The 26,214-nt window shown below is 39.5% G+C and overlaps 1 protein-coding gene across 1 annotated transcript in view; it reads left to right on the forward strand.

Moving 5' to 3' along the window:
- Positions 1-1,147: 1,147 nt before the first annotated feature.
- Wars2 (tryptophanyl tRNA synthetase 2, mitochondrial) overlaps positions 1,148-26,214 on the forward strand; it is an 83,629-nt gene continuing 58,562 nt past the window's right edge. Inside the window, exon 1 of the mRNA XM_008839011.2 lies at positions 1,148-1,284. Within this exon, the coding sequence (XP_008837233.2) occupies positions 1,195-1,284 (90 nt within the window). The 5' untranslated portion in view covers positions 1,148-1,194. The remainder of the gene's footprint in view (positions 1,285-26,214) is intronic.

Raw genomic sequence — 26,214 nt, forward strand, 5'->3', positions numbered from 1 at the left:
TTAGGCAAAGTCGTTAGGACGACTAAACACCTTGGCATCTGTAAAAAGCCCATGTTACAATGGATGTGGTACATCACTTCCAGCAGGGCCTTCTTCCTGGGTTTCAGCAATACCACATGCTTTGGTTCTCCACTATCCTGCAGCTACTTTCTTTCCATCACTTGACCACTTTTTATTCCAAACTCTAGCTGGTTGTCTCATTTTCTTGACTTCTATTACTATTACACCTTGAATTTAACTGATAAAACCAAAATCAAATCGATCTGATCTGTCACGGAAGGAACCCTGACTTCTGCGTCCTCTGACCTTCATACCTACAATGGAGCTTAACTTCATGGGCTCTTGCACACTTATTTTATGTATGATCTGATTCCGTTTTGTCTTCTGCTAGCTCCTGAGAATACATGCATCTTATACACAACTCCTCACCCCTTCGCAATTTCCAATACGTGTTCCTTGGACGAATATAACACAACGGAATTGTGCCAAATCTATCTTAGTCGTACTTTTACTGAAAATCTCTGAATCTGAGTTTTCCAGGTACACTGATAGAAGTTAACTGTAGAAACACAAAACGGTTTGACTAGTATCATCATCATCATCTTGAAGCTGTTCTGGAACCACTGTGAAGTACTGACAGTCTTAATCACTGTCCCCTCCAAACTTGGTACTGGAGTCTACAGAACCTTTTCAGTGTGCACATGGATTTATCTGCTACCCATTAGGCTGTACCTTCCTAAAGGCAAGATACATACATGTACTCATACGTTCCCTGCTTCGCTCAGGGCACTACTCTAGAATAAGTTGCCGACCCAATAAACTGACCATGTCGATCTCAAAATGCCTCTCATGGTCCTGGAGAGAAGCAGGAAGGAGGCTTCACTCTCAGAGCCATGTATAAAAAGCAGCCTCCGAGCGGCTGGGTCTTAAAAATAACCTCTAAAGCGCTGCAACACAGACCCCCCCCCCCCAGAAGATTCTCCCCGAAGGAAGCCAGCACGAGGAGGGTGAAGCCCAGTCACAACTCTTTGCAGCCCCCACCTGCTCTGAAAACACCAGGATCACGCCAGTAGCCTCAGCAGCCAGCACCCGCCTTAAGGACAAGCGCATGCGCAGCAGCAAGCAAAAGCCACCGGGGGACCGACCGGCTGTCCCAGCAGTCACTCGGGGCAAGGTGGCTCCGCCCTTCCCAAGATGGCGCTGTACTCCATGCGGAAGGCGCGTGGGTGCTGGACCTGCATCCGGGCACTGCACCGAGGATCCGAAGCTACTCCCGTTCCCCAGGTAACCCGCCCCGGCCTTCTGGCGGCCTCCTGTCCCGCGAGCGTCCTCCGAGCGGCCCATCTTCCCAACCTCCACCTAGTCCTCTCTTCCTGTTTCCCAGAAAAAGTCCGTGCCCCGTCCCTGCTAAGGTCCACTGTCCTATGACTGTCCCGCCCCGCTCTGAGCGTGGCTACGTTGCAAACACACGTGATAGCGTGTGGGTGAGCTGGTGGAACGCAAGTTCGCCGCGGACCACGTGCCACCGTTGCTCGGCAACGGGGGAAGCCGACTCTAGGAGGAGATGCGTTCTACCAGTGCTCTCCTTCTCTCGGTTGTGTTACTGTTATTCTCCTTTCCCTAACAGCTACCCAGAGGTGCAGTGGGGAAATCAGAGACGGCATCTTTAGAAGTGGTCTGTTGAGATTGGTACAGCCTCCCGACCTCCTTCCTAGCAGTATGGAATTTGAGCAAGTGTCCCTTAGTGATCTTTAGGCGTCTTGTATCTACCAGGCTCCGAAAATCAGCATCAAGTGGTCAGTGTGTTTCATACTGTTCCTCGCCTGACAGCACAGCAGTTCCCATGACTGTGGGGCTGAGAACATGGCATGTTGTGTTGAAGCCCATCATATTTGTACTTTTACCCTTGTAGTCAAAAGGTGTAGATGTCTCAGAAGACAGCACTTTGACACAGATTGTTACAGAAATAGGTTATGAGAGCTAGAAGGAAATGTGAGATTCTGTGATTAGGTGGTTTCTTGACATCTCATATGTTCGTTGTCATATTGTAAGTGATGTATTGAAAGTTCCTGGCCTTTTCTGCCATTTGCTAGCTGTGTTATAGAAGAAGAAACACTATCTCTCTGGGTTTATTGTCTTTAGCAAATAGAGGAAGAATGGGGCTCATTGGCCTGTTGATGTACATCGCGGGATTGGAAAATCTATGGGATTATGAAGATCAAGTACAGCCAGTGAAAATAAGTGAAAAACAATATGCAAGTTTATTTTTCTGATCATCCCACAAATTACTCAATTCTCTGAACTTCTGTTTTCTTCATTAATGTAAGCCTCACAAGATTCTTTTAAGGATAAAAGGCACAATATCCTGGGAAGCTCTTTGTCAGCAAACAGCTATTCAAAAATTACTTTAAATTTTAGGAAACAGATAAGAATTTATTCCAGCTCTGATCATCAAATGCTGTTTTCCTTGAAGTTTGGCAATTTGATTCTTCAGAATTGGAATTATTTAATAAATAACACATTAATGTGTATGCTACCAAATCCCTTCATTCCAAACTATGGAACTGATGATGTCATAAGACTATAGGATCAAAGAAAAAAAGAAAAACAAACTAGAGCTTACTAATCATTGTCCGGAGATGTTTAGGACTGAATTGTAACTACTAAAGAAAAGAGTTCTTTACACCTCTACTTTTGCTTCCGTGGTGTTTATGAGTAGTAATCAAAAATTATTTTAAGATCTAAAACTTCCAGGACAGGTTCGTGTTTTGAAATTATATATATCTTTTAAATTTTATGTATATGAGTATATTGCCTACATGTGTGTAAGTGCACCTGTTTCATGCAGTGCCTGGCGGAGGTCAGAAGAAGGTCTTGAATTTCCCTGGCACTGGAGTTATGAACAGTTATTAGCTGTCTTGTGGGTGCTGGGAATCAAACCTGGGTCCTCTGCAAGAGCAACCAGTGCTCTTAAGCACTGAGCCGTCTTTCCAGCCCTGTGTTTTGAAATTCTTAATTTAACTTTAAGTAAAGTAAGAATTAAACAGTAGAGTATTGTTCCTGAAGTGTTATAATGCATATCAGTAAAAAATGATGGCATGAATGACCAAGGCATGCCCAGCCTGATGGCAAAGGCCTCTAGTCCTGCTATTCTGGAGGTGGAAGTGGAGACAGGAGGATCACAATTTCAAGACCAGACTGAGCTACAAAGTGAATTCAAGGTCAGTCTTGGCACTTTAATGAGACTCTCTCAAAAAGTAAGAAGACAGCTGGGGATATAGTTTAGTGATAGCATGCTTACCCAGCTTGGAGGACCTATGTGCAAAAACACTCATGCAGTCTTTTGAAGGAATGGAAAAGTTTAAAAATTGCATTCAGTGTGGGTACAGTTATGTTTTATACATAAGTGTATACATAGGGGGAAAAAAAACCTGGAAGGAAACAACTTTAACTTTTGTGTTGCTCTTGGTTCTTCCTAACTAGTGGATTAAAAGTAAGTGAAGTTTGCTTTAAGCATTCATTTCACATGTTTTAAATTGGAAAGTATATCACTTTTATAACCAGAGGAACTTGAAAGCATAAATCTCCATCTGAACCTGTAGCCACTGACACTGTTGGATCATTTTAGGTTTCTGAGACACATACTTGTCCTGCACTGCCATTATTAAAGTGGCCTTAGAAAAGGACTCCTAAAAATTTATGGCCACTTTTCCTGTGTGTGTCTTCTTTTTCTATTGAAAAGCTTCCTTTGAAGTCAAAGGGATTTTGTGAACAGATGCAGAAATATGTGAAGGAAGAATTGGATTCTTAAGCCAGATGCACTGGACATTTTTATGACATCTCATAACCTTTGTAAGAAAACAAAGATTATTTTGCAATCGCATATTATAATAGAAAAAATGTATATTTATTGTATAGAAGGTTTTATCAAAACCAAGGAATAGTTAGGTTACTTGGTTATTGATTTGGGCTGTGCACTTGCCCCTTGAGGTGGGACCAAAAAAAATGGACCATGATGTACTTTGTTAGACACTGATTGATAGAGCACTATGAATCCCAAGTTGTTTCAATGTTCTGGAAAAAGAAACAGCATCTTGAGTAAAAAGCTTGGCAGTCCTTGGTTATCTCAAATACAGGTGTTTTCTCCCCAAGGCTAGATATAAAATCAAACTCAAAACAAGGAAAAAGGGCCTAGAGGTGTGGCTAGTGCTTGCTTAATATGGGAGAGGTCCACAGTTTAGTCCACAGCATCTTAAGGAGGAAGGGGAGAAAATAGAAATAATAGCATATTGTACCATATTCATTGTGGGATATCTACAACTTATATGAAAATGGTTTATTTTGTCAGGTGTTACTTGACAGAAAACTGTTGAAATCTGATGAGATGAGAGTAATCACAAAGTCAGAGGAATGAAAATCTGACTTGATGTTTAAAGGCTGGTGGTATTAAGTAAATTTAAGCTTGTCATCGTTTACCAAACACAGAATCCATTCTGCTTTAAGCCCTTATTCACGATTATATTGTGCAAACAGTGAAATATTCTTGGTTCAGTAGATTTTTGCAAGAATATTTATCGTCATTCAATTCAAGTATAAAAAGTCCTCCTGATCCTAGGTTTGGCCAATACTGACATTCTGATTTTCCTATTGATGATTAAAATATAGCCATTAGATGAAGTAATCATGTTTCAAAAGAGAAAAAAAAAGAGGCACTATAATAAATCTGATCTTGTGATAAAACTTTTATTGTAAAGTAACTTAAGATTTACCAATTTGCAAAATTAGTCCAGGAAAATTCCTGTATAGCCTTCATTAATCTTTGTCTTATCTATTCATAGTACAGTTATCAAAACCAAAAATTTAACTTTTGTACAGTACTTTTACTTTAGCTGTAGGCAAATTCAAATTTCATCAGTTTCTCTAGCAGCCATTTTCTTGATGTGGAATCAAATCCAGGATCCCATATTTAGGCGCCCTATGTTCTCCAACATGTGATACTCTCCCAGTTTTTCATGAAGTTTTTCATGACCTTGCCGCTGTTGAAGAGTACTGGTCAGATATTTCATAGAATGTTTCAATTTGAGTTCTCCCAGTGATTTCTCATGATTAGACTGGAGTTAGGGATTTTTGGCAAGAATACTCAAAGTGATGTTTATAACAAGGTAATAAGATGGGTATTAGCACTTTATTTTAAGCACTAGAAAATAAACTTTAAGAGGTTGGAGAGATGACTCAGTGGTTAAGAACACTTGCTGTTCTTTTAGAGGACCTGGATTTGATTCCCAGCACCCACCTGGCAGATAACTGTCCATAACCCCAGTTACAGGGGATCTGATGTTCTCTTCTGGCCTCTGTAGGCTTTGCACGGCATGAGTACACTCACACACATACAGGCAATACATTCATACATGTAAAATAAATATAATAAAATATTTTAAAAGAAAAGAAGCTTTAAGTCCAGTTAATTAATGGTGGAACTGGGATGATAGCGTTTACTGTGGGCATCTCACTCCCTATTTTGTGATCAGTGTTGGTTAGATTTCTGTGATCATAATGATATTAAATTGGGGTGTTTACAGGGACTTTTCCCTCAGTTTTTTGCCAGTTTTGTCTATTCAGTGTGCAACATCAGTTAATTGGCCTGAAAAGCTTTCAGGAGCTGCTACCACAGCCTGGTCTGTTAATAATTGTCCCAGTTTGATCAGACTATTTCATCTCTGTGCTTTCTTTTTAAATTTTATTTATTTTTATTTCATCTCTGTGCTTTCTTTTTAAATTTTATTTATTTTTATTTTATGTGTATGAGTGTTTTGCCTGCATGTGTGTAAGTGCAACTATGCATGCAATATATACAGAGGCCAGAAGAGGGCATCAGAGCCCCTGGTACAGGAGTTATGGAGAGTTGTGAGCTACCATGTAGTGTAGGTTTTGGGAACCAAACCCAGGTTTTCTGTAAGAGCAGCCAGTGCTCTTAACTGCTGGACCTTCCCTTCAGGTCTCTGTTCTTTCTAAATGGTGTGAGGTGGTGCTCTATGGATCCAATCTATAGTTCCCTTCAATCTCAAGAGTTAAGTCCATTTGTTAGAAATGCCCTTTATGTTAGTTGCCTATGCAAACTGACTGAGTGTATATAAATACAAGTATTTCAATTCTTTGAAAAGTATCTATGGACAGCTAATAAAAACTATTGAAGGTATCTGCTGAAAATACAGAGACAGTAGATAAATATAAAGATTTATGCTAGCAACTCTTAGGGCAGCCATATTCAGGAAGTGCCAAAGAGAGTGATGTTGCTGACCCCTAAATTCCACTTGGTATATCATTTTCATAACTGCCAGCCGCAGACTTGTCAACAGAAAGAAGCTGATATGTATGCACATACATATGCAATAGGTATTCACATATATATGTATATGTATGTACATCTATTTGTATCTACACATGTACATATATTGACAAATATGTATGTATATTTATATATTTTAGAAAAGGAAATATTTATCCAACTCACTCCACATGATAAAGCATCGTGGTCTGTACTATGCATAACTTACTACTTCCGATGATTTTGTAAATCTTATTCTTCCCATTTTATAAAAGAAGACACTGGGAGATTAGATAACTTTCCCAAGTCACTGAGCTAATAGAGGGCAGTACTAGATTTGCCCCTGCTTCCAAACTTGATCGGAAGTCACCTCTTATCCAGTAAATATTACATAAGCCAGCTTTCCTGACTCAGGAAGCAGGACAGCTTCCATAGTCCCCTTGTTTGATATCTTTCCTTCCCCATCCTCCTTCAACCCAAGGCCCCTAAGATGCCATCTTGAATTTTTTAATGTGTAGCTTGAGAAACACTGAAGCTTCCTTAGATATATAAGTGAGTTTGCGGATCAGGACCACATTAGAAGAATAGATTATTTTTTAAGGAACTGCCCTGTAAATGGATTGGGAGAATTTAATATGTGTTCTTTAAATGAAAAATACTATTTGTTCTGTTGATCCCAAGGTCCATGAGAACAGATAATAGCTGTTAAGCAATATTTTCCTTCTCTGCCTCCCTTTCCCATTTTCTTGCTTTCTTGGAGCTTACTCCTACATAATGTGCTCATTGTTGAATAAAACGGCCATGCCACGGATTCATTCTGGGTTCCTATACCTCTCCTGGCCTCCAGCCTTCTCACAAAGAACACATATCCAGCTCTGCTCTTGAGTCTACTGTACACTGAACATTTGTGAGTTTCCTTTCTAACTGTAAAGTTTGAATCTTCCTTTTAGAATTTTCACAGGAAAAAAATGTACTCATTTGGGATAGAAACCATTGTGCCCTAGAAGAACATAGATTCAGAGATGATCATAAGCACAGAAGTGATGCACTGACTCCAGCTTGACTTAACTCTCCCAGGTTTTTGCAGATTGCTCTGTATGTCATCTCTTAGTGTCATGTCTTATTGCCATTCAAGAGCATAACTTTTTCTTAACTTCTCTGCTTCTCAGGCAGAGCAAGGTCATGGCAAGGTCATTGCACTCCCCCACCGCCTGAATTCTACTGCTTCTCTAATCATGTACCGAAATTCACCTGTAGCTTTCTTTTTTTTTTCCTAGCACAGTCATTCTTATTGCTCTGGAACTGGCCCTCCATTTCCAGGTGAGCTTACTTCTGATTGACTAACAAGCTGTGTTTTACCTCCTGAGAAATAGAATCCAGTCATTGTGATGTCTAACCCATGAAGATTCTCAGAGCTTCCACTTCCCTCCCTATGCCAGAGCAGCAACTAGCATTCACAGATGTCTGCTTCTTCTTGTTCTTGTCTTGTCCTGATCCTGACTGTTTGTGGGCCCGCTCCACCAAGAGCTCCTGTTCTCTGTCCTTGGGATGATAATTGTAGACTTTTCAGCCAGGCAGTTGGAAATATCAGTAAAATAAAAAATCTCACCTTGTAAAACATTTTCAAGTGGAAATTGTTCTTTTCAATAATAATAACCTGTTCTAATACAGCCCTTTGTACTGTCCAAAATATTCCATGTATTCCCATTTAATCTTGAGTATAACATACTAAGTTTCATTATTTAACTATCCAAAATTTCTCCTCACTGTTTACATTTTCATTGTGCTCTCTCTCTCTCTCTCTCTCTCTCTCTCTCTCTCTATCTCTCTCTCTGTACACACACACATTTTAGTTTAGTGGGTGTTAATCCTATTTCTATTAAGTTACTTTAATACCTAAATAATTTGGGGATGCCCTACTTTGATAATATTGACAATTTCTGTTATTACTGAGCATGATAATGGAGGATGTTAATACCAGCAAACACTGGGAGCTTACTGTGATAAGCACAGTTTTAACACTTGATATACATTAGCTCATCCAGTCCTCACAACTACATAGCTGAGAATTCTGAGAAGGTTAATAACTCACTCAAGGTCACATAACCGACTGGTACCAGAGCCAATATATAAGCCCATTTATTCTGATTCCAAACCCTGTACATTAACTATAAAATAAAAAAAAATTCTGAGAGAAACTAAGCATGTTACTTTGTTGATAACTGCCTTGAAACCATTCAATCTATTCCATAGAATCCACTTCTATATCTTGCATAGGGACATGCAGAGTAAGAATTATAAATCAGCCTTTGTTGTTGCTGTGCTTATGGTCTTGCTAGGCTGGGTGAATTATGTAAAAGGAGCAAAGCTGTCTTACAAATTTATCTCAATGTCTCCATGGGCTACTGCTACTAAGATTACCATATACAAAACAAGAGCTTTTAAAACATGAGTCCCAAGGTACATGTAGGAAGTTCTATTTATATATTGCCTATAGCTGACAGGTCAACCTGGACAGTCCTGCAGACAGAGAGGAGGTGGTGAGTGCTAAATCTGACGGATGATTAGGAATCTCTGGCCAGCTTGTAGTTGTGATCTATGGCTAGAGTGCTCTCTTTAAGAAGCCATAGAAGTGCTAAGTAGTAAGGCCTGAGAGATTAAAGTAATTAGTGCTGTAGACCATTTCTGCAAAGGATAAGGAAGACTGTTTTCTAAAGGAGTCTCATTTGAAGGAGTTCTTGAGCAGGTGTATAATTCACTAATTATAGAGCGCTAAATGTGAATAAATAGAATACCAGTCAGTACACTAGTGAGGGTGAAGATGAGGCTTTAAATTTTGCACCACCAAACAGAGTTGATTTTATACAGTAAACACGGGGCTCCTCATGAACTTTCCGTGTTCCCCATGAGTAGAGAGCATGGACATTCTACTTGGTGTTCATTTGCCCCACTCAGAAGTCCTTTGGGGAAGTGGGAGAATGTAATAGTGAAGGGAAATTGTGTTTGCTTAGGTCCTTGATTTGGTCTTGGCTGCCAGGTTTAAAAAAAAATGTTAGAAGATAGGTCTCTTGGGCTGAGGGTAAGTACACAGTAGAAAGGTGGAAACACAAAGAGATAGTAAAGATCAGACTATTGTGGAACTCTTGATAATCTGGGAAGAGAGGTAAGCTGCCCTACCCTATATACCCTGTTCCATGTGTACTAGTTACCTGGCCATTTTGCTTGAGAAGAAAAATCCTTCTTTGCAGTAACTTTGGCTTCCAATGACTGGCAGTTCTGTAACTCATGTAGTGCCTCATGCCACTAACTGAAGCATGCAAGCTCAGTAACTTGGTGAAGAAAGTTTATGGAAGATAATCATTCACTTGGACCTTATACTTGGCATCTTAAAGTTGAATGAGCACATCTTTGTTCTGTGCAGCTGTTCATTACGAGGTGGAGGTGGTGTGATAAAGCAGAAGATGCATGAGTTTGCTCTGACAGACATGTCTGTGTGATGTCAGGCAAGTTATCTGAGCTTGCCAAACTTAGTTTCTCATTTGAAATTTTTAATAACACTATACTGTAGGAATTTTATGTGAATTTGAGGTTCAGTTAGATAGATGATAGATAGAAAGATAGATAGATAGATAGATAGATAGATAGATAGATAGACAGACTGATAGGTAGGTAGATAGATGATAGAATAGATAGATAGATAGATAGATAGATAGATAGATAGATAGATAGATAGATAGATAGATGGTAGATGATAGAAGATGATAGATAAGATAGATAGATAGATAGATAGGTAGGTAGATAGATAGATAGATGATAGATAGATAGATAGATGATAGATAGATAGATAGATAGATAGATAGATAGATAGATGATAGATAGATAGATGATAGTTGCTTGGTGAGTGTACAGTACATGGTAGGTCTTCCCTCTTTGATGAGAACTATCTCAACTCTTATTAGTCTTAAGAGTTTTCCCATCTCTACAGTCTTTCCCTCTTCTGATAACCCTGTTCGTTTGTTAGAAACTTTTAGAAACTTCTCATTAAATCTCTGCTCCTTATAATATTCAAAACTTTTTGCTCTCTGTATCCTAAATACTTCTATAGCCCATTGCTATTAAGATGGATCTTTGGCCTGGGGTTTCATAAAATTTCTGTTTGTTGGAGCCAGTCCCTTTACTTCTTTGTTAATGGCATTTTCTATTTGCAAAGGCTTTTCTCCCCATCCACATCATTCTGTATTCTACCATTCTTTTTCTTTGTGTGTGTGTGTGTGTGTCTGTGTGTCTGTGTGTGTGTGTATTTGGTTTTGTCTTATGACAGGGTCTTACTTTGTAGCTTTGATAGGCTCAAACTTTCAGTCCTCCCGCCTCTGTTTCTCAAGTGCTAGGATTATAGGTATACATCATGATGCCTGGCTGTTCCATCACTTTGAAAAACTATGTACAGCTTTTGCATATCAATTATATTCTAATAAAGTGGTTTAAAACAAACAGCAACAAGAAATCTAATACAAACATCTTAGAAAATTTTGTTCTAGGAAGCTGGAGATCATCATTCTACTTTGAAGTTATATGAGGCTTTGTCTCTACTTATAGAAATGAACACAACTTTCTTTTGTTTTTTAATGTTTTTATTAATTCTTTGAGATTTTCATACAGTGTACTCTGATCATATTCAGACCTCTTCCATCTTCTCTCAGATCCATCCCACCTCCTTACCTCCACCGCACTTCATGTTCTCTTATTTGTTTTTAAGGCCTATGGAGCCTAATTTGTGTTCCCCAAATGCTCTGGGGTGTGGGTTCATCCCTTGGAATCATCTCAACTCACCAGGTGTCACATCCTTAGAAGAAAACTGACTCACCCTCGCCCAGCAGCTCTCAGTTGTCAATTGATCCTCAGCTAGGGCTGGAGCTTCTGCCCACCACCGCCATCCATGATGGGATTTTCTCTGGCTTAGACTTGGGCAGGTCTTATGCATGCTGTCACAAGCACTGTGGGTTCATATGTCCAACTGCCCTGTTGTGTCCAGAGAACACCGTTCCCTCATAGTCATCCACCACCTCTGGCTCTTTCTGCCCCTTTTCCACAGTGATCCCTGAGCCTTGGGAGGAGATGGTTGGAACACACCCTTCTCTGTATTCTTCTGCTGTTTATAAGCATTTGCTTATAAAGACAGAAGGAAGAGAAGTCCCTGTTCTTTAGTCTTTTCTGAATACTCCAGCAGGAGCAGTTCAGTATACCTTCTTTCACAGGTGAGCTATAGGCTCCATTTAGCTTGCAGACCTCACCAGGTAATATATTCCTGGAGGTCTCTACCTATCATGAAAGACAGGGTTGTAGGGAAGCATTCCTTCTGTTGAGCAATAGTTATGATAAATATTTGTGTGAGAAGTAAGTCATTTCTGAAATATTTGGTTTTATAATTTCTATCATAATAAACTCCAGTGATAATTTAATGAGTGAATGAAGTCTATGAAAAACAAATCAATGAAATAACACATGAGAAAATACACAAAACTGATTTCATGCTTGTTATTGAATATAAACTATACATTTTTGTCTATTTAATTGCATAATGGTGTTTATTGCAGATAACAAGTGTTATTATTTTTTCTTGATGGATCTGGATATTTGTGCTTTTGGAAGATAATGCCACTTTTATCTTAGTGACTTTCCACATAGTTTATGGGTTTCTAACCTGTTGCCATGATTGAATTTTACTTCACCAGCACCAATTTATTTTTGACAGATACTGCTAATTATACTGAGTTTTATCTTGTACTGAACTTTTACTCTGTATTTAGAAAAGTGTAAACATTCACAATTAAAATATAAATATTTTATTTTGAACATATTTTTACTTCAAGAGGCTACCTACCTAGTTCAATAAACATGCCGTATTATCTATACAATAACTAATATTGTATTTTTGATATTATCGTTAGGAGTTTGCATTTTTCCTTCGGTGAAAGAGAAAAAAGCTCATTTATTGACTTTTTTCTCACTTAATTACCCATTTTCATTCTCTTTAAAGCAACTTGTTATACCATGCCTAACACTTTTATCTATAGATGTTGATGTGCTCTACATAGACATAGAAGACAGCCCTGAGTCTTAACTACATGTGATATAGACAGTAAGGCCAATTTTAAGCTTCTAACTTAATGCAAGTTTCCTTTTACTTGCACCATGCTAAGAGTGGAATAGCATTATGCAAGATTTTATATGACCAAATATTGCAAGGAGTATTTATATATTCTTTGAAAGTGACTAATGACATTTTGGTATCTGGTCAGAGAAACCTTATTGCTATACTCACTGGTTTGTCATTTATGTGTTTAATAAAACCTTAAATCAACCTAGTATGATTACAGAACTATCATGGAATATTATGCAGAGAAAACTGGGTCGGTTATGATCTCTTCCCGTGCCTTATTTAGACTGCTACAACAAATACCATACTTTGGGAGTTTAAACAACAGGTCTTTTTGAGACAGAATCTTCCTGTAGCCCCAGCTGGGGTGCACACAGACATTGTCTATTTTAGTCTGACTTCAGTGGCCAGACATCTTGTAGAATCCAGGACTCGTTCTCATAAATCTTTAAAATGTGTTGGAAATTCCAGTGTTTCAGCATCTACATGACTTCTAGCTGGGACATCCAGCTGGCCTGGAACTCACTATGTAGACCAGACTGGCATCCATGTCACAGAGATGCCTGGCTCTGCCTCCCGAGTACTAGCATCAGAAGTGTGCACCACCATGTCTAGCTACCTCAGTCATCTCTTTCTCATACTTCTGGATGTTGATAAGTCTAAGATCAGGGCACTAGAAAAGTCCATGTGTGTGAGGGCCTTCTTTCAGGTTCATAGGTGGTGGTCTTCTCACTGGTGAGAGAGGCAAGAGACTTCTCTGGGGTCTTTTACAAGGGCAATAATCTTTCGAGAATTACCCCTTCATTGTGTAGTCTCCTCCCAGAGCCTCATCTTCCAATACCATCGTAGTGGGAATTAAATTTTGACATAATTTGGGGTGCACACAGACATTGTCTATTTTAGTCTGACTTCAGTGGCCAGACATCTTGTAGAATCCAGGACTCGTTCTCATAAATCTTTAAAATGTGTTGGAAATTCCAGTGTTTCAGCATCTACATGACATCTAGCACACTGTTTTTCACATTCTAAAATGGAACAGAAATTCTTTAGCAGACCATGTGGCCTTAATTTTGATTGGGAATATATTAGCATATTTATGACTTAAATAGAGACACAGCTTGTCCTCTGAATTTCTTTCTTTTCTAACTAGTCATCTTTTTGATCAGGTTTCAGTGATATTTGTCTTCTTGAAAGTCACATGCTCACTTTTAGATCAGCCATGTGGCTACAGGCTCTGCCACTTCCATTGGCTCATATGTTAGACAGAACATGGAGAAGGCAGTGGCTGCTCTTCAAAAATGAGCTACAAAGCCTTGATCACTAATAGAGCTACTCTCAGTTGAATTGCACTTAAATTTTGGTCTTCTACAGGGATATCATCAAGAAAGACATATGGTCCTGGGCAGATGACTCAATGGGTAAGCATAAGGACCTGAGTACAGTTTCCTAGCACCCATGTAAAAAGCTGGGCCTGGCAGTGTGCCTGTAATTCCAGTTCTGGGAGGCAGAGAACAATCCCAGGGGCTCATTAGCCAACCGGTCTAGCCAGTCAGCTCTGGTTCAGTGAAAGACCCTGTCTCAAAAAATAAGGCAGAGAGTACTGGAAGATACCTGATACCAAAGTCTGACCTCCACAGACACATGTGCAGGCATTCACACACACACACACACACACACACACACACACACACACACACGTGAACAAACAGGAAGGAAGGGAGGGAGTGAGAGAGGAAAGAAGGAAGGAAGACATATAAAGTGAGAACATTATTTTTAAAACCCTGGAGTTAGAGGCCAAAGTTGAAGAATCTAGAAGGGAAACAGGTAGGAGAAGAATCATTGGAGGGTCAATCTAAGGATTCCAAAGGGTAAAAACTTCAAAGCAGGACAGCTGAATAACAAGATATTAATGTAGTAAAGACTAAATGTTAGCAGATAATATTTACAGTTTGTGTAGCTCCAGTGATAATACCAGTAATTTTAGGTTGATTATTGGTGCTAAAAATCAATTTCAGTGAGACAAGTGGTGAGGAACTGAGGATTTCTCTCTTAAGTAGCCTGCTTGAGCAAAAATTGTCAGGGAGGGCATGAGGGAGCCGTAAAAATTACCTTGCCAAGCCAACTTTTGGGGTAGTCTTTGGGATTGAGGACTCTTGAGTATTATTATGAAAACAGGTACAATGATGGGGGTGGTTGAAGATGAAGGAAAGAAAGAAGTAAAATCCAGAGGAACTGTAAACACCAGGAGAGGTCAGCTGAGTGAAAAGGCCGGGAATGGGTGTGGGTCCAGATGAGTTTGCTGGAAATGGCCTGGGAAATGGAGACGCCCCAAAGCATATTGGACATTAATTTTTCAAAAGGGTTTGATTTGAGGAGAGGTGTAGATTAATGGGTTAGAATGCAGATGCTGAAATCAGACTGCATTCAAGTCCAAGTTCTTCCACTTGGTCACTGATCATTGGGTAATGGAATTCAGAGTCCTTGGGCAAGTTACAGAACCTCTCTGTCACTAATTGTTTTCTTTATCTGTAAAATGAGGAAGATCAGAGTTAAATGCAAGAACTCTGGGCTGAAGAGATGGCTCAGCGATTAAGAACACTGGCTATTGTAGAGGACCCGGGTTCAGTGCCAGCACCCACATGGTAGCTAACAACGGTCCCTAATTCCAGTTCCAGGCCATCATATGCCCTCTTCTGACCTCCAAGGGCACTGTACACATGTGGTTCACTTAATGTGGTTAGGCAAAATACTCATACACTTAAAGTAAAAATCAATATTTAACTTTCTTTAAAGCATGAACTCCGCAGCCAGGCCACCTCTGTTACTACTTACTCAACTTTTTTGTACCTTTTTTTAATCTACAAAATGGAGACACTACTGTCCGTGAGGATTACGCTGACTTCATGGACAGTGCCAGGTACATTGCGTAAAGTAAGTTTTTAAAGGTTTACCAAGCAGTGTTGAGGACCTGACTGAAATTAAAATTAGAAGTTGGTTTTACAAGTAATTGTGCATAGTTTTGAGGGGCTATGTGTGTGTGTGTGTGTGTGTGTGTGTGTGTGTGTGTTATTCTTGTTGTTACAAACCTGCTTAGCATTTAGGTATCTAAGGCGTTCGCTAGCCTTGATCCAGGATTGGAATTTTGCTTGGCTGTTGGGACATAGTGGCAAGGGGAGCTGAAGCTGCTCATTGGTACACAGTCTCACTGCTTGACTTTGCAATGGCTGGGTAGGGAGGAAGAGGGACAAGACAGAGAATGCTCACCAGTAAAAAAAAAAATGAAAATATTAGAGACTGTTTTTTAAATGAGCTTATAGAATAGATATAGTGGGAATGAAAGAGGAGGGCGTTTGAAAGCTGGAAGGTTGAGTACCAGGCAGAGTATTGACATTTATAATGTTAAAATATAAGAATGATGATATGGTTCCAGGAAATAAATAGTTGCAGTTGAAATCAAACAAATACATTGAAAAGTTGAAAAGTGTGGACATGCATTTTCAAAACTTTGTGTGTAGCGTTACAAGTCCACAAATCCAGGTTAAGAACTCTTAGTTTAGTTTTGGGGATATAGCACAGGAAGACTTGGGTTCAGGCCCCGACACCCCCCCACGCACACACACACACACACACGGGCATGCATACACATGCATGCACACACACACAAAGCCTGTACTTTACATTGACCGCTCTCTGTTCCCTGGAATGACTCACAGAGGATAACAATATTCCTCTCTGAAGTGCTGGGTCTTCTCCCTCATTGTTGCTCCCTTCACCATTTACTAAGAAGCTGATTTTATGAGCCATGCCATGGGATTTCATGTGAATAATGAGGTATTTCTTGTATTTCAATAAGGAAGCCCTCTTAATTGGGGAGCAAGACCTCATTCCCAAGACCTTCATATCATACTCCATCTTTTACACATGCATTTATAGTGGAGTCTCTTTATATATTGACACAAATGCCTAAGATTAATCTTGAAATTTATCCTTTAGTGCGGGAATCTTATAAGATGATGCTGCCTAAACATTTAGGAGCCCTAAGGTGCTCACACACGCGCACACACATGCATGCACACACACGTGTTGGTTATAGTTTTTAAGGAGATAGAGGAAGAATGAAAATATTTTGCTGAAGGGACTGGAAAAAGCTTTCCAGAATATTGACAGTAACATCCATCTTCTCAGAAGTATCATGAGAATCAGTGATTAGATCCAATCAGATATCTGCCTGTGTTCTTCAACCACAAGGTGGATTTGAACCAGACTACCATTTCCATGACTTGGTAGTGTGTGTGTGTGTGTGTGTGTGTGTGTGTGTGTGTGTGTGTGTGTGTGTGTGTGGAGAGAGAGAGAGAGAGAGTGTGTGGAGAAGAGAGAGAGATTATCTGTCTCTTTGTTCAAAGGCTTTCTTTGTACTCTAGATCCCTGAAGGTGTAGCAGAGGAGCCAGCCTTTCACATCCATTAAGGTCAGCCCTAAAACTGTTGAATTTGATCCCTTCCATTTGCCATCTGGAGACAGTCGAGAAAAAGCTATTCTGCATTGGGGTGCTGGACACCATCCAGAAAATATGTCAGGGCATCAAAGGCTGGAGGCCCTTGGTCCATTCTGTCTAATGATCACAGGCAGGATCTGCTCTCCAGTTTTGCAGTATGTTTTATTTTTGCAGTGACAATATATATCCCAGTAAAATAGATCACAAGGATTACTGCCGACTTGTCAAAGCTAGGATTCTTCTATCATAGACTTCAAAAAAAAAGAACTACATTTTAATTGGGCAAAGCTTGATTTCCAAAGTCCATTTCCCTCCATCCCAATCTGTCCCCTTTCTTCCAGGCAGTACTTACTGAAGGAAGGATTCTAATTCACAGATTGTTTCATTCTATACCCAAGTCCCTAATTTAAAATCTTCTTAAGATTGACCTCATTTAAGTTGGTATTCATCATCCTTTTCATAAGTGAGCCGAGTATCTGGCCAGCTAATAACCATGCTGACAGCTTTCCAGGAATTGGAGCCAATTGTGGCTGGGATGATGATGATGGTTATGATGATGATGATGATTATTATTATTATTATTTTAAAATGTGGATAGGAAACAACAGCAGTTGCATGTCCTCTTGTCTCCTCTGAGGTAGAGAGGAGATTTTCAAAATAGGACCCGTAACATCAGAGAGCATCTGGCTGTGTTTTCAGGTGGCTGGAGGCCATCTCACCCTAAGCTCTGTTATAGCAGGCTTTGCTTTGGCTCTGCAGGATGTCTCAGCAGTGAATTTATAGCTGGAGTAGATAAAACTGTAGGGAATTTATCTCTTACATTGAGATGAGTTGGCAGGAAAAATTGTGAACCCCTGACCATAAAAATGGCTTCCCTTGTGGCAGGAATGATCTTCAATCTGTACCTTTAAGAAAAAAAATCAACTCCCAGATTTCCAAACCTGACCTAGCAAGCTGGAGGCAGTTGCCAAATTCTGGCCACTACTAAAAGGTGTGTGGTGCACATCCACACTGGTCTGTACCTTGTCTGTGTTCTCTAGTAGGTCCATCTCTTCATAGGGTTCTGATCTCAGAAATCTTCTGTTCTCTTCCTTTAGATTTCTTGATAATGGGAATAAGAAATAGTTCCCTAAGATTAGGAAAGATGAATAAAATCTCTTTTAAACCCATCAAGAAAAACAATGCTTCTAATTCTTAGTATTCTTAGTAGTATTGTTTCTGTTAAGTGTGTGTGTGTGTGTGTGTGTGTGTGTGTGTGTGTGTGTGTGTGTGTGTGTGTGTTGCATTGGCTGCCGACAGACTTTGGCTGTCCTCTTGTTCACCTTACTTTCTGAGAGTGTCTCTCACTAAACCTGAAGCTGTTTTTCAGTTAGGTTAGCTGACCAGCCCTAAGGATCCTCCTAGACCTGCCCCCTTCAAGTGCTAGAGTTACAGTGTACACACAGCCACTCGTGGTTTTTATGTGGATGTCAGAGGTCCAAATTCAGGCCTTCATGCTGTGTAGCAAGTACTCCTATCCACTGAGCCATCTCCCCAGCCCTGTTATGAACTTTTGAGCACACATTCACAACTCTGTTTCCAGACTAGCCTATTCCTTTCTCCATGTCAGTGCTTTGTTTTCCCTCTAGTGTTTAACTGATCAGAGATCCTTTTTTTTTTTTAAGGAGGGGTGGAGTATCTGAGATATTAAGAGATTACTAAGAATACCAGACACAGCCTACATCCTGGTCCTACCATCTCCTGCCTAGTTATAGAACCCCTTGGTGCCTTGGTCACCTCTGGAGAATGCAAATGAAGATGGTGGCTGTAGTATAGCTTTATCTTGTACAGGTACGAGTAGCGTACATGAAGACAAGCTCATGGTACCTGGGATGCTCAATACATATTTACCATTGTTATTGTGCCCCCCCCCACTTTTATCTTGCCTGCATCTAAGGACCATGCTTGCCATTAGGGATGGTGGCCTCCTCATGTTCGGTTCTCGTCTTCTGATCTCAGTTCACTCCTTCATAAATTCCTCTGATTTTTTTTAAAAGAAAAAGAGGGGCTGGAGAGGTGGCTCAGCGGTCAAGAGCACTCTGGCTGCCCTTACAGAGGACCTAGGTTCAGTTCCCAGCAGCCACATGGTGGCTAATAACTGTAACTCCAGTTCTGGGGATCTGACACCGCTCTTCTGGCCTCCCTGAACAATGCACAACAGGGGTGTACTTACGTACATGCAGGTAAAACACTCATACACATATTAAAACTCAGGTAAAACAGTCATACACTTATTAAAATAAGTCAAAAATATTTTTTTAAGAATTGAAGAGTACTTTCACCTTTTAGTTTTCTTTAAAAAATTTACTGCCATTATCTGTCTGTTCTTCTTCCTAAGTTTACTAAGAATTCCTGTTTGGTATAAGCCTTGGTGTGAGGCAACACTACTTCCGCCACTATGTAAACCCAAGGAGGGGCATTTTCCCTTTCCCTACGCTCAGGTAGACTGAGTAAGAAGCTGCATGACCCAGGTGGAAGCAGTGAGACTCACTTGCCTCGCTTGGTCTTTAGGTCTTGCAAGGAGCAGATGAGCACCCTGAGGGAAATGGCATGGTAGAGAACTCAGGAGGTGGCCTCGGGCCCTCAGACACACGTGTGATGAGTATGTTGTTTTGTGTGAAATCACCTAACATCCAAAGTGACTGTATCACTTGAGTTCCCACTGTTAGTAAATGAAAGCTCTTCTTTACTCTCTGCATACACCGCAGCATACATTCTGTTTGGGGTTTTGGCCATTCTAACATGTGGAGTAATATCCCATTGTTCTTTAATTTATGGTTTTCTAATGAAATGTGATTCATGTGTTGAGTATCTTTTAATTTATCTCCTTGCTATCTTCTTTCATCTTTGTTGGGGTGTCTGGTCAATCTTTTGCCCTTCTTTCAGTCTAATTGGTCCTTTATTTTTTATTAATTTTTAAATGAGTTTTTGTAAATCTCATACAATATAGTCTTATTATATTTAGATCCCCTCCTGTATCTGCAACCTCCTTACTAGCCCCCCCACCAAGGCCTGTAGAGTCAGGTTTGTGTCCCTGTGCCCTTCAGTGTGGGTTCATCCACTGGAGCCTTGTCAACCTACTGAGTCTCACTCTTAAATGAGACTGAAGTTCCCCTTCCCAGCAGTTATGGGTTGACAGTAGCTCCTCAGGGAGGGGTGGGATTTCTTACCCACTTTCCCATGTCTGTGGTGGGATTTTGCCTGGCTCGAGCTTATGTGGAACTTGTCTGTGCTGTCACCATTGCTCTGAGTTCAGATGAGTAACTGACCAGCTGTCTGGAAAACAGTGTTTCTTTGTGGTTACCCACGTCCTCCGGCTCTTACAATCTTTCTGCCCCTTTCCACAATGATCCCTGAGCCTTGGGAAGCAGAGGATTGATTATAGGTGCCCTATTCAGTCATAAAGAGTAGGTAGCCTCTTACTTTCTGCACATTGGCTGGTTGTGGTTCTCTGTGTTAATCACCATCTATATAAGGAAGCTTCTCTGTTGAGAGTTGAAAGATACCTTAATCTATGGGTATAATAATAAGTCATCAGAAATCAGTTTAATACTATTTATTTAGCAGAATAATTGTATTAGGCTTTCTTCATGGCCTGTGAGCTGTCTAGCCTCCGGATCCTAGGCCTGATATCAATCTTAGGTATGAGCTCCATTTAATGAAGTGGACCTTAAATCCAATTATAAAGTAGTTTGTTATTTCTGTAATATTCATATCAGTATTGCACTAGTGGACATATTTTGCCAGGCCAGTTGTTGAGCTCACTTATGAGATTTAAGAGTTCTTTGTTTGTACTGGGTAACACCCCTTTGATAGATGTCTTTTTTTTAAAGAGCTTAATTAAATTTACTTATTTCTTTATTTTGGGGGGGCAGCATGCTACAGCATTTATGTAGAGGTTAGAGGACATCTTGAAGGAGCCCATTCTCTTCTTAAACCATGTGGGTCCTGGGAATTTAACTCAGGTCTTCAGGTTTGGTACCAATTTTACCTACTGAGCCATCTTACTGGCCCTGGTCTTTTGCAACTATTTTCTCCAAATCCGTATCTTGTATTCTCATTTTCTTGACTTATCTTTTGCAGAAGAGAAATTTCTCCTTTTAATTAAGTCCAGCTTACCAGTTATTTCCTTCGTAAATTATTATTTTGGTGCTGTGTCTAAAAAGTTATCACCATGTCCACTATCAGTAACATTTTCCCTGCCTTTTTGGAGTCTTGTGGTTTTGTATTTTACATTTAAAGTTAGGCTCCAGTTTGAGTTAATTCTTATGAAAGGTTTAATGTACCTTAATTACTTAGCAATAAAATGTATTAAACTGTGGTAGTGTTAGTTCTTCAGCTCTGTTCTTTTTAGTTGGGTTGGCTCTTCTGGTTTTCCATATAAACTTTAGCATCAGTTCTTAGAAATGTACAGAAAGATTTGGTAGAATTTTATTAGAATTCAGTTGAATCTTTAATGTTTCTAGCCATAAACTTGGAATATCTCTTCATTTCTATAGTTCTTTTTATCCTCCGTGAGAGCTTTGTAGAGTTCCGCCTGTAGATCATAGACATAACTCCTTTACATTTATGTGTAGGCATTTCATTTTGGACGGTGCTAAATATAAGTAGTAATGCATGTTATTTTTAAAATGTTTTTATTAGTGTGTGCATGTGTGTGTGTGCGTGTGTGCGTGCGTGCATGCGTGCGTGCATGCGTGTGTGTGTGTGTATGTGTGTGTGTGTGTGTGTGTGTATGCATGTAGCAGTCAAAGGGTAACTTTGGAGAATCAGTTCACTCCTCCGACATTGTTGAGGCAGGATCTGCCTTCTGTTTCTGCTGCGTTGCCAGCCTGAGACTCCCAGGTGATCACCTGTCTGCCTCCTCTTTCACTGTGGGAATGCTGGACTACAGATGCATGCCACTGCATCTGCCTTTTTTTTTTAATGTGAGTTCTAGAGATCAAACTTGGGTTGGTCAGGCTTGTGTGACAAGTACTTTAACCCACTGAATTATCTTGCTGGCCCAGTGCAATTGACTTTTATACATTAAACTTACATCCTGTTACCTAATTATGTTCATTATTCTAGGATGAGTTCTTTGTTTCTTTGTTTTTAGTTATTTGGGGTATTTTGTGTAGGCAATCATGTTATTTGTGAACAAAGGGAATTTTATTTTTTTCTTCCTAATTAGAATATTTTCTTTATCATTTTTATTTTATGTGTATGAATGTATTGCCTGCATGTATGTGAGTGTACCTGTGTCATGCAATGCTGCAGAGGTCAGAAGAGGGCGTCGGATTCCCCTGGAACTGGAGTTAAGGATGGTTCGTAGCCACCATGTGAGTCCTGAAAATCAAACCCAGGTCCTCTGCAAGAGCAGTCAGTGCTCTTAACTGCTGAGCCATCTCTCCAGCCCCAGACATTTTCTTAACTTAAACCAACTATCCAGGACTTGTAGAAACAGTATTAGAAAAGGGTGGTAAGAGGTGATATTTTCTTTCGCTCCTGATTTTAGCAGCAATTTTCTTCTAATTGGTCAGTACTTGGTAAAGTCCACTTGATGCTTGAGTGTGATCTTTTTCATGCATCATTGAGTTAGACTTGCTAATATTTTTGTTGAGAATTTTTGTAGTCATGTTTATAAAGGATATTGATCTGTAGCTTTCTTCTTTTTAAAAAATCTGTATTTGGTATAGAGTAATGCTGGGTTTAACAGAATGAGTCCAGGATTATTTCCTCTGCTTTGTCTTTTAGGTATTCTAGAGAATTATTATTATATTTCTTCTTTACATGTTGAATAGAATTACCAATGAGTTCCTCTGGGCCTGGTGGCTTCTATTTTGGCAGTTAAAAAATCATTGATTCAATGTCTTTAATAGTTGTATTCCTATTCAAATTGATTTCTTGTGTGAATTTTGACAAATTGTGAATTTCAAGGAATTGGTTCATTTTAGCTATGTTATTAAATTTGTGACTATAGAGTTTTTCACAAGATTCCTTTATGCTTTTTTAGTGTCCATGATTGTGATGTTCCTTTTATTTTGATATTATTGATTTGCATCCTTTTTTTCTTTTTGATTAGCATAAGTTTTGTGTGACATAAGAGATTTACAACATCTCTGTACATTTCTGCACATACACATAATGTGCTCTGGTCATATGTACCCCCTGCTGTTTTTCTCCTGCCCCTTTCCCTCCCCACTTTTCTCCTTGTCCACATCCCTAGGACCCCCTCCCCTTTCATGTTCATGCTTGTCCTCATTTTCACCCCAAGTTTGCACATATGAGAGAAAACATGATACTTGCCTTTGAGAGGCTGGCTTATTTCCCTTAATGGGATAATCTTTAGTTCCATCCATTTCCCTGCAAATGTCATCATTTCATTCTTTGTGACTACATGGTAGTTCTATTTCTTAATTCTTTTTTTTAGGAATTTCCTTACTGATTTCCATAGTAGCAAGATTAATTTACATTATCACCAGGATAAGGGTTCCTTTTCCTCCTGCATCTTCACCAGATTTATTGTTTGTTTTCTTTTGTTTTGGGGTGTTTTTATTTTTATTTTATGCATATTGTGTTTTTCCAGAATGTATATAGGTGCACCTGTGTCAAGCAATGCTTGCAAAGGCCAGAAGAAAGGGTTTGATCCCCTGGAATTGGAGTTATGGACAGTTGTTAGTTGCCATGTTGGTGCTGGGAACCAAACCTGGGTCCTCTGCAAGAGCAGCCAGTGTTCTTAGCTGCTAAGCCAATTCTCCAGTCCCTGACTATCTTATTGATATCCCGTAATGATATCTTAATGATAGCCTTTCTAACTGAGGTGAGATAGAATCTTGGTATAGTTTTGATTTGCAGTTCCCTGATGGCTAAGGATATTGAACACTTTTTCATATATTTATTGCTATTTATACTTCTTCATTTGAAAAATGTCTGTTCAATTCCATTGTCCATTTACTGCTTGTATTGCTTGCTTTTTTTGTTATTTAAAGTTTATAGTTCTTTATGTGTTCCAGAGAGCAATAAGATGAATATCTGGTAAAGATTTTTTTTCCCTTTTCTGTAGACTATCTCTTTATGGTGTTAGGTTTTTCTTTTTCTTTTTTTTCCTGTACAGAAGCTTTTTAATGTATTTAATTGATATATATTATTTATACATATTTATACAGGGCCATACGATAATTTATTAATATATAGTATGTATTGATCAGGTCTGGAAAATTAGCATTTGCATCTTATCAAACATTTATCCTTTTTTTATGCTGGGCAACTTTAGCCTATTCATATTATTTCAAAATATATCATAAAACATTGTAGGCTATAGTTACCCTTCTGTGTTATATAAGAATTGATTTTTCCCATCTGACTGAGTTCTCCTGCCCATTTCCTAACCTTGGCAGTCCCTTTCTCTCTCCTCCCCTTCTCAGTGTCTATGATCCCTGCTCCACTCATTCATCTATAATCAGATTGCACAGAAGCTCCCTAATTTGATGTCATCCCATTTGTCATACTCTTATTTCCTAAGCTACTGGAGTCCTGGAACATCATTGCCAGTGCCTAGATCTTGAAACATTTCCCCTGTGTTTTACTATAGTGGTAGAAGCTAGTGTGGCCAGAGAAAGAAAAGGTAGCAGAGACCCAGATTTTGTATTGCTGTCTGATGAGGGTTGAGAGATGCACCAATCTGTAGGTATAATGATATGTCATTAGAGGCTGGTTTAATACTATGTCCATTTAGCACAATAATAGTAGTAGTTTCTCCCTTAGGGCTGGCAACCTGTCTAGCAGCAGGTTCTTAATACTGATAACAGTGCCAAGTATGGATTCTAGCTTATGGAGCAGGCCTTAAATCCATTCAGAAAGTTATTGGTTGATCCCATGACATTTGTGCCACTGTTGTACCAATGGGCATATCTTGTCAGGCTGATCATTGTAACTTGCAAAGTTTACAGCTGGGGAAGACTGATGATTAGTTTTCTCCTACAGTACTGTGCCTAGCACCTTCCAACACTAATGAAAGGTAAGCAGTAGGAATGAAGCTTCCAGGTCAGTATCAGCTTGATTTCTCCATGTTCTGTGACTCAAGTGTGTGGTATCTTCATCAGTAGGGTCATACCATCAAATTCTGGAGAGTAACCAAGGGCAATGGACATAGTCTACAATGTTTAGGGGTCTATGAGATCTCACTGGTCAGTAACTCCAAAGGAGATAACCCATTCCTAACACTGGACTTTTTATTTGTTGACCTGTGGTGTCTAGTAGGGGCATTGTTGCCTCATTAAAGGTAACTCCATACAAAATCTTTTTAGCTATGTATATGTATATATTTTAGGAAGCTTCTGTAGTAATGGGTTTCTACATGACTGTTTCAAATGCCTTTAGTGTTAGTTATCCCTCCCTGTACTCCCTCCTCTACCTGCTCTCCCAGCCCACAGCCTGTTTAACTCCTCCTGTTCTATTATTCTTCTTTACCCCTTTGTATCACTGTGTCCTATCTTCCCTTCCTTAAAAGTGCCCCCTCCATGACCCTTTACTAATTTCCTGGCATCTGTGGGTATTCCAAATAAAACATATATCTAAAAATGCAAAACTAATACCCCCAGATGAGAGAAAACATATGACTTTTGTCTTTCTGGGTCTGGGTTGCCTTACTCAGGATGGTTGTTTCCAGCTCCATCCATTTTCCTGTAAATTTCATAATTTCATTTTATTAATAGCTGACTGCTATTTCATAGTGTAAATGTACCACATTTTCATTATCCATTCAGCAGTTAGTGGACATCTAGGCTGACTGAGTTTATACCTTTATATATCCCTATGTGCTATGATTCTCAAGAGAAAGAGAATGGGGGCAAGGAGATCAATAGAGATGTTTTTAGACTATAATAGACATAAAAGGGAAAGGGTCCTGAAAGTGTGGGTATTAGGTAATTTAAATAATTTTTTGTGTTTTCACATACTGATTTGGAAAGATGTCCATGCCATGTTGTGATGGATAAGTAGAAGCAAGTGCAAGATGATACACGACCCCATTTTGTTTACTAATTTACCCTACATTTGCATGCTTTTTTCATATTTTTTAGTAAAGTTGTGGATGAACAGTACTCCTGGCTCTTAATGTTGATGGCTTCCGATAGGTCTAATAGAAAGGAAGAAAGGAAAGAGGAAGAAAGGAAGGAAGGAAGGAGGGGAGGGAGGGAGGGAGGAAGAGATGGAGGAA

Source organism: Nannospalax galili, unplaced genomic scaffold (assembly GCF_000622305.1).
Source record: "Nannospalax galili isolate Female #2095 unplaced genomic scaffold, S.galili_v1.0 scaffold239, whole genome shotgun sequence".
In the NCBI taxonomy this organism is placed as follows: Eukaryota; Metazoa; Chordata; class Mammalia; order Rodentia; family Spalacidae; genus Nannospalax; species Nannospalax galili.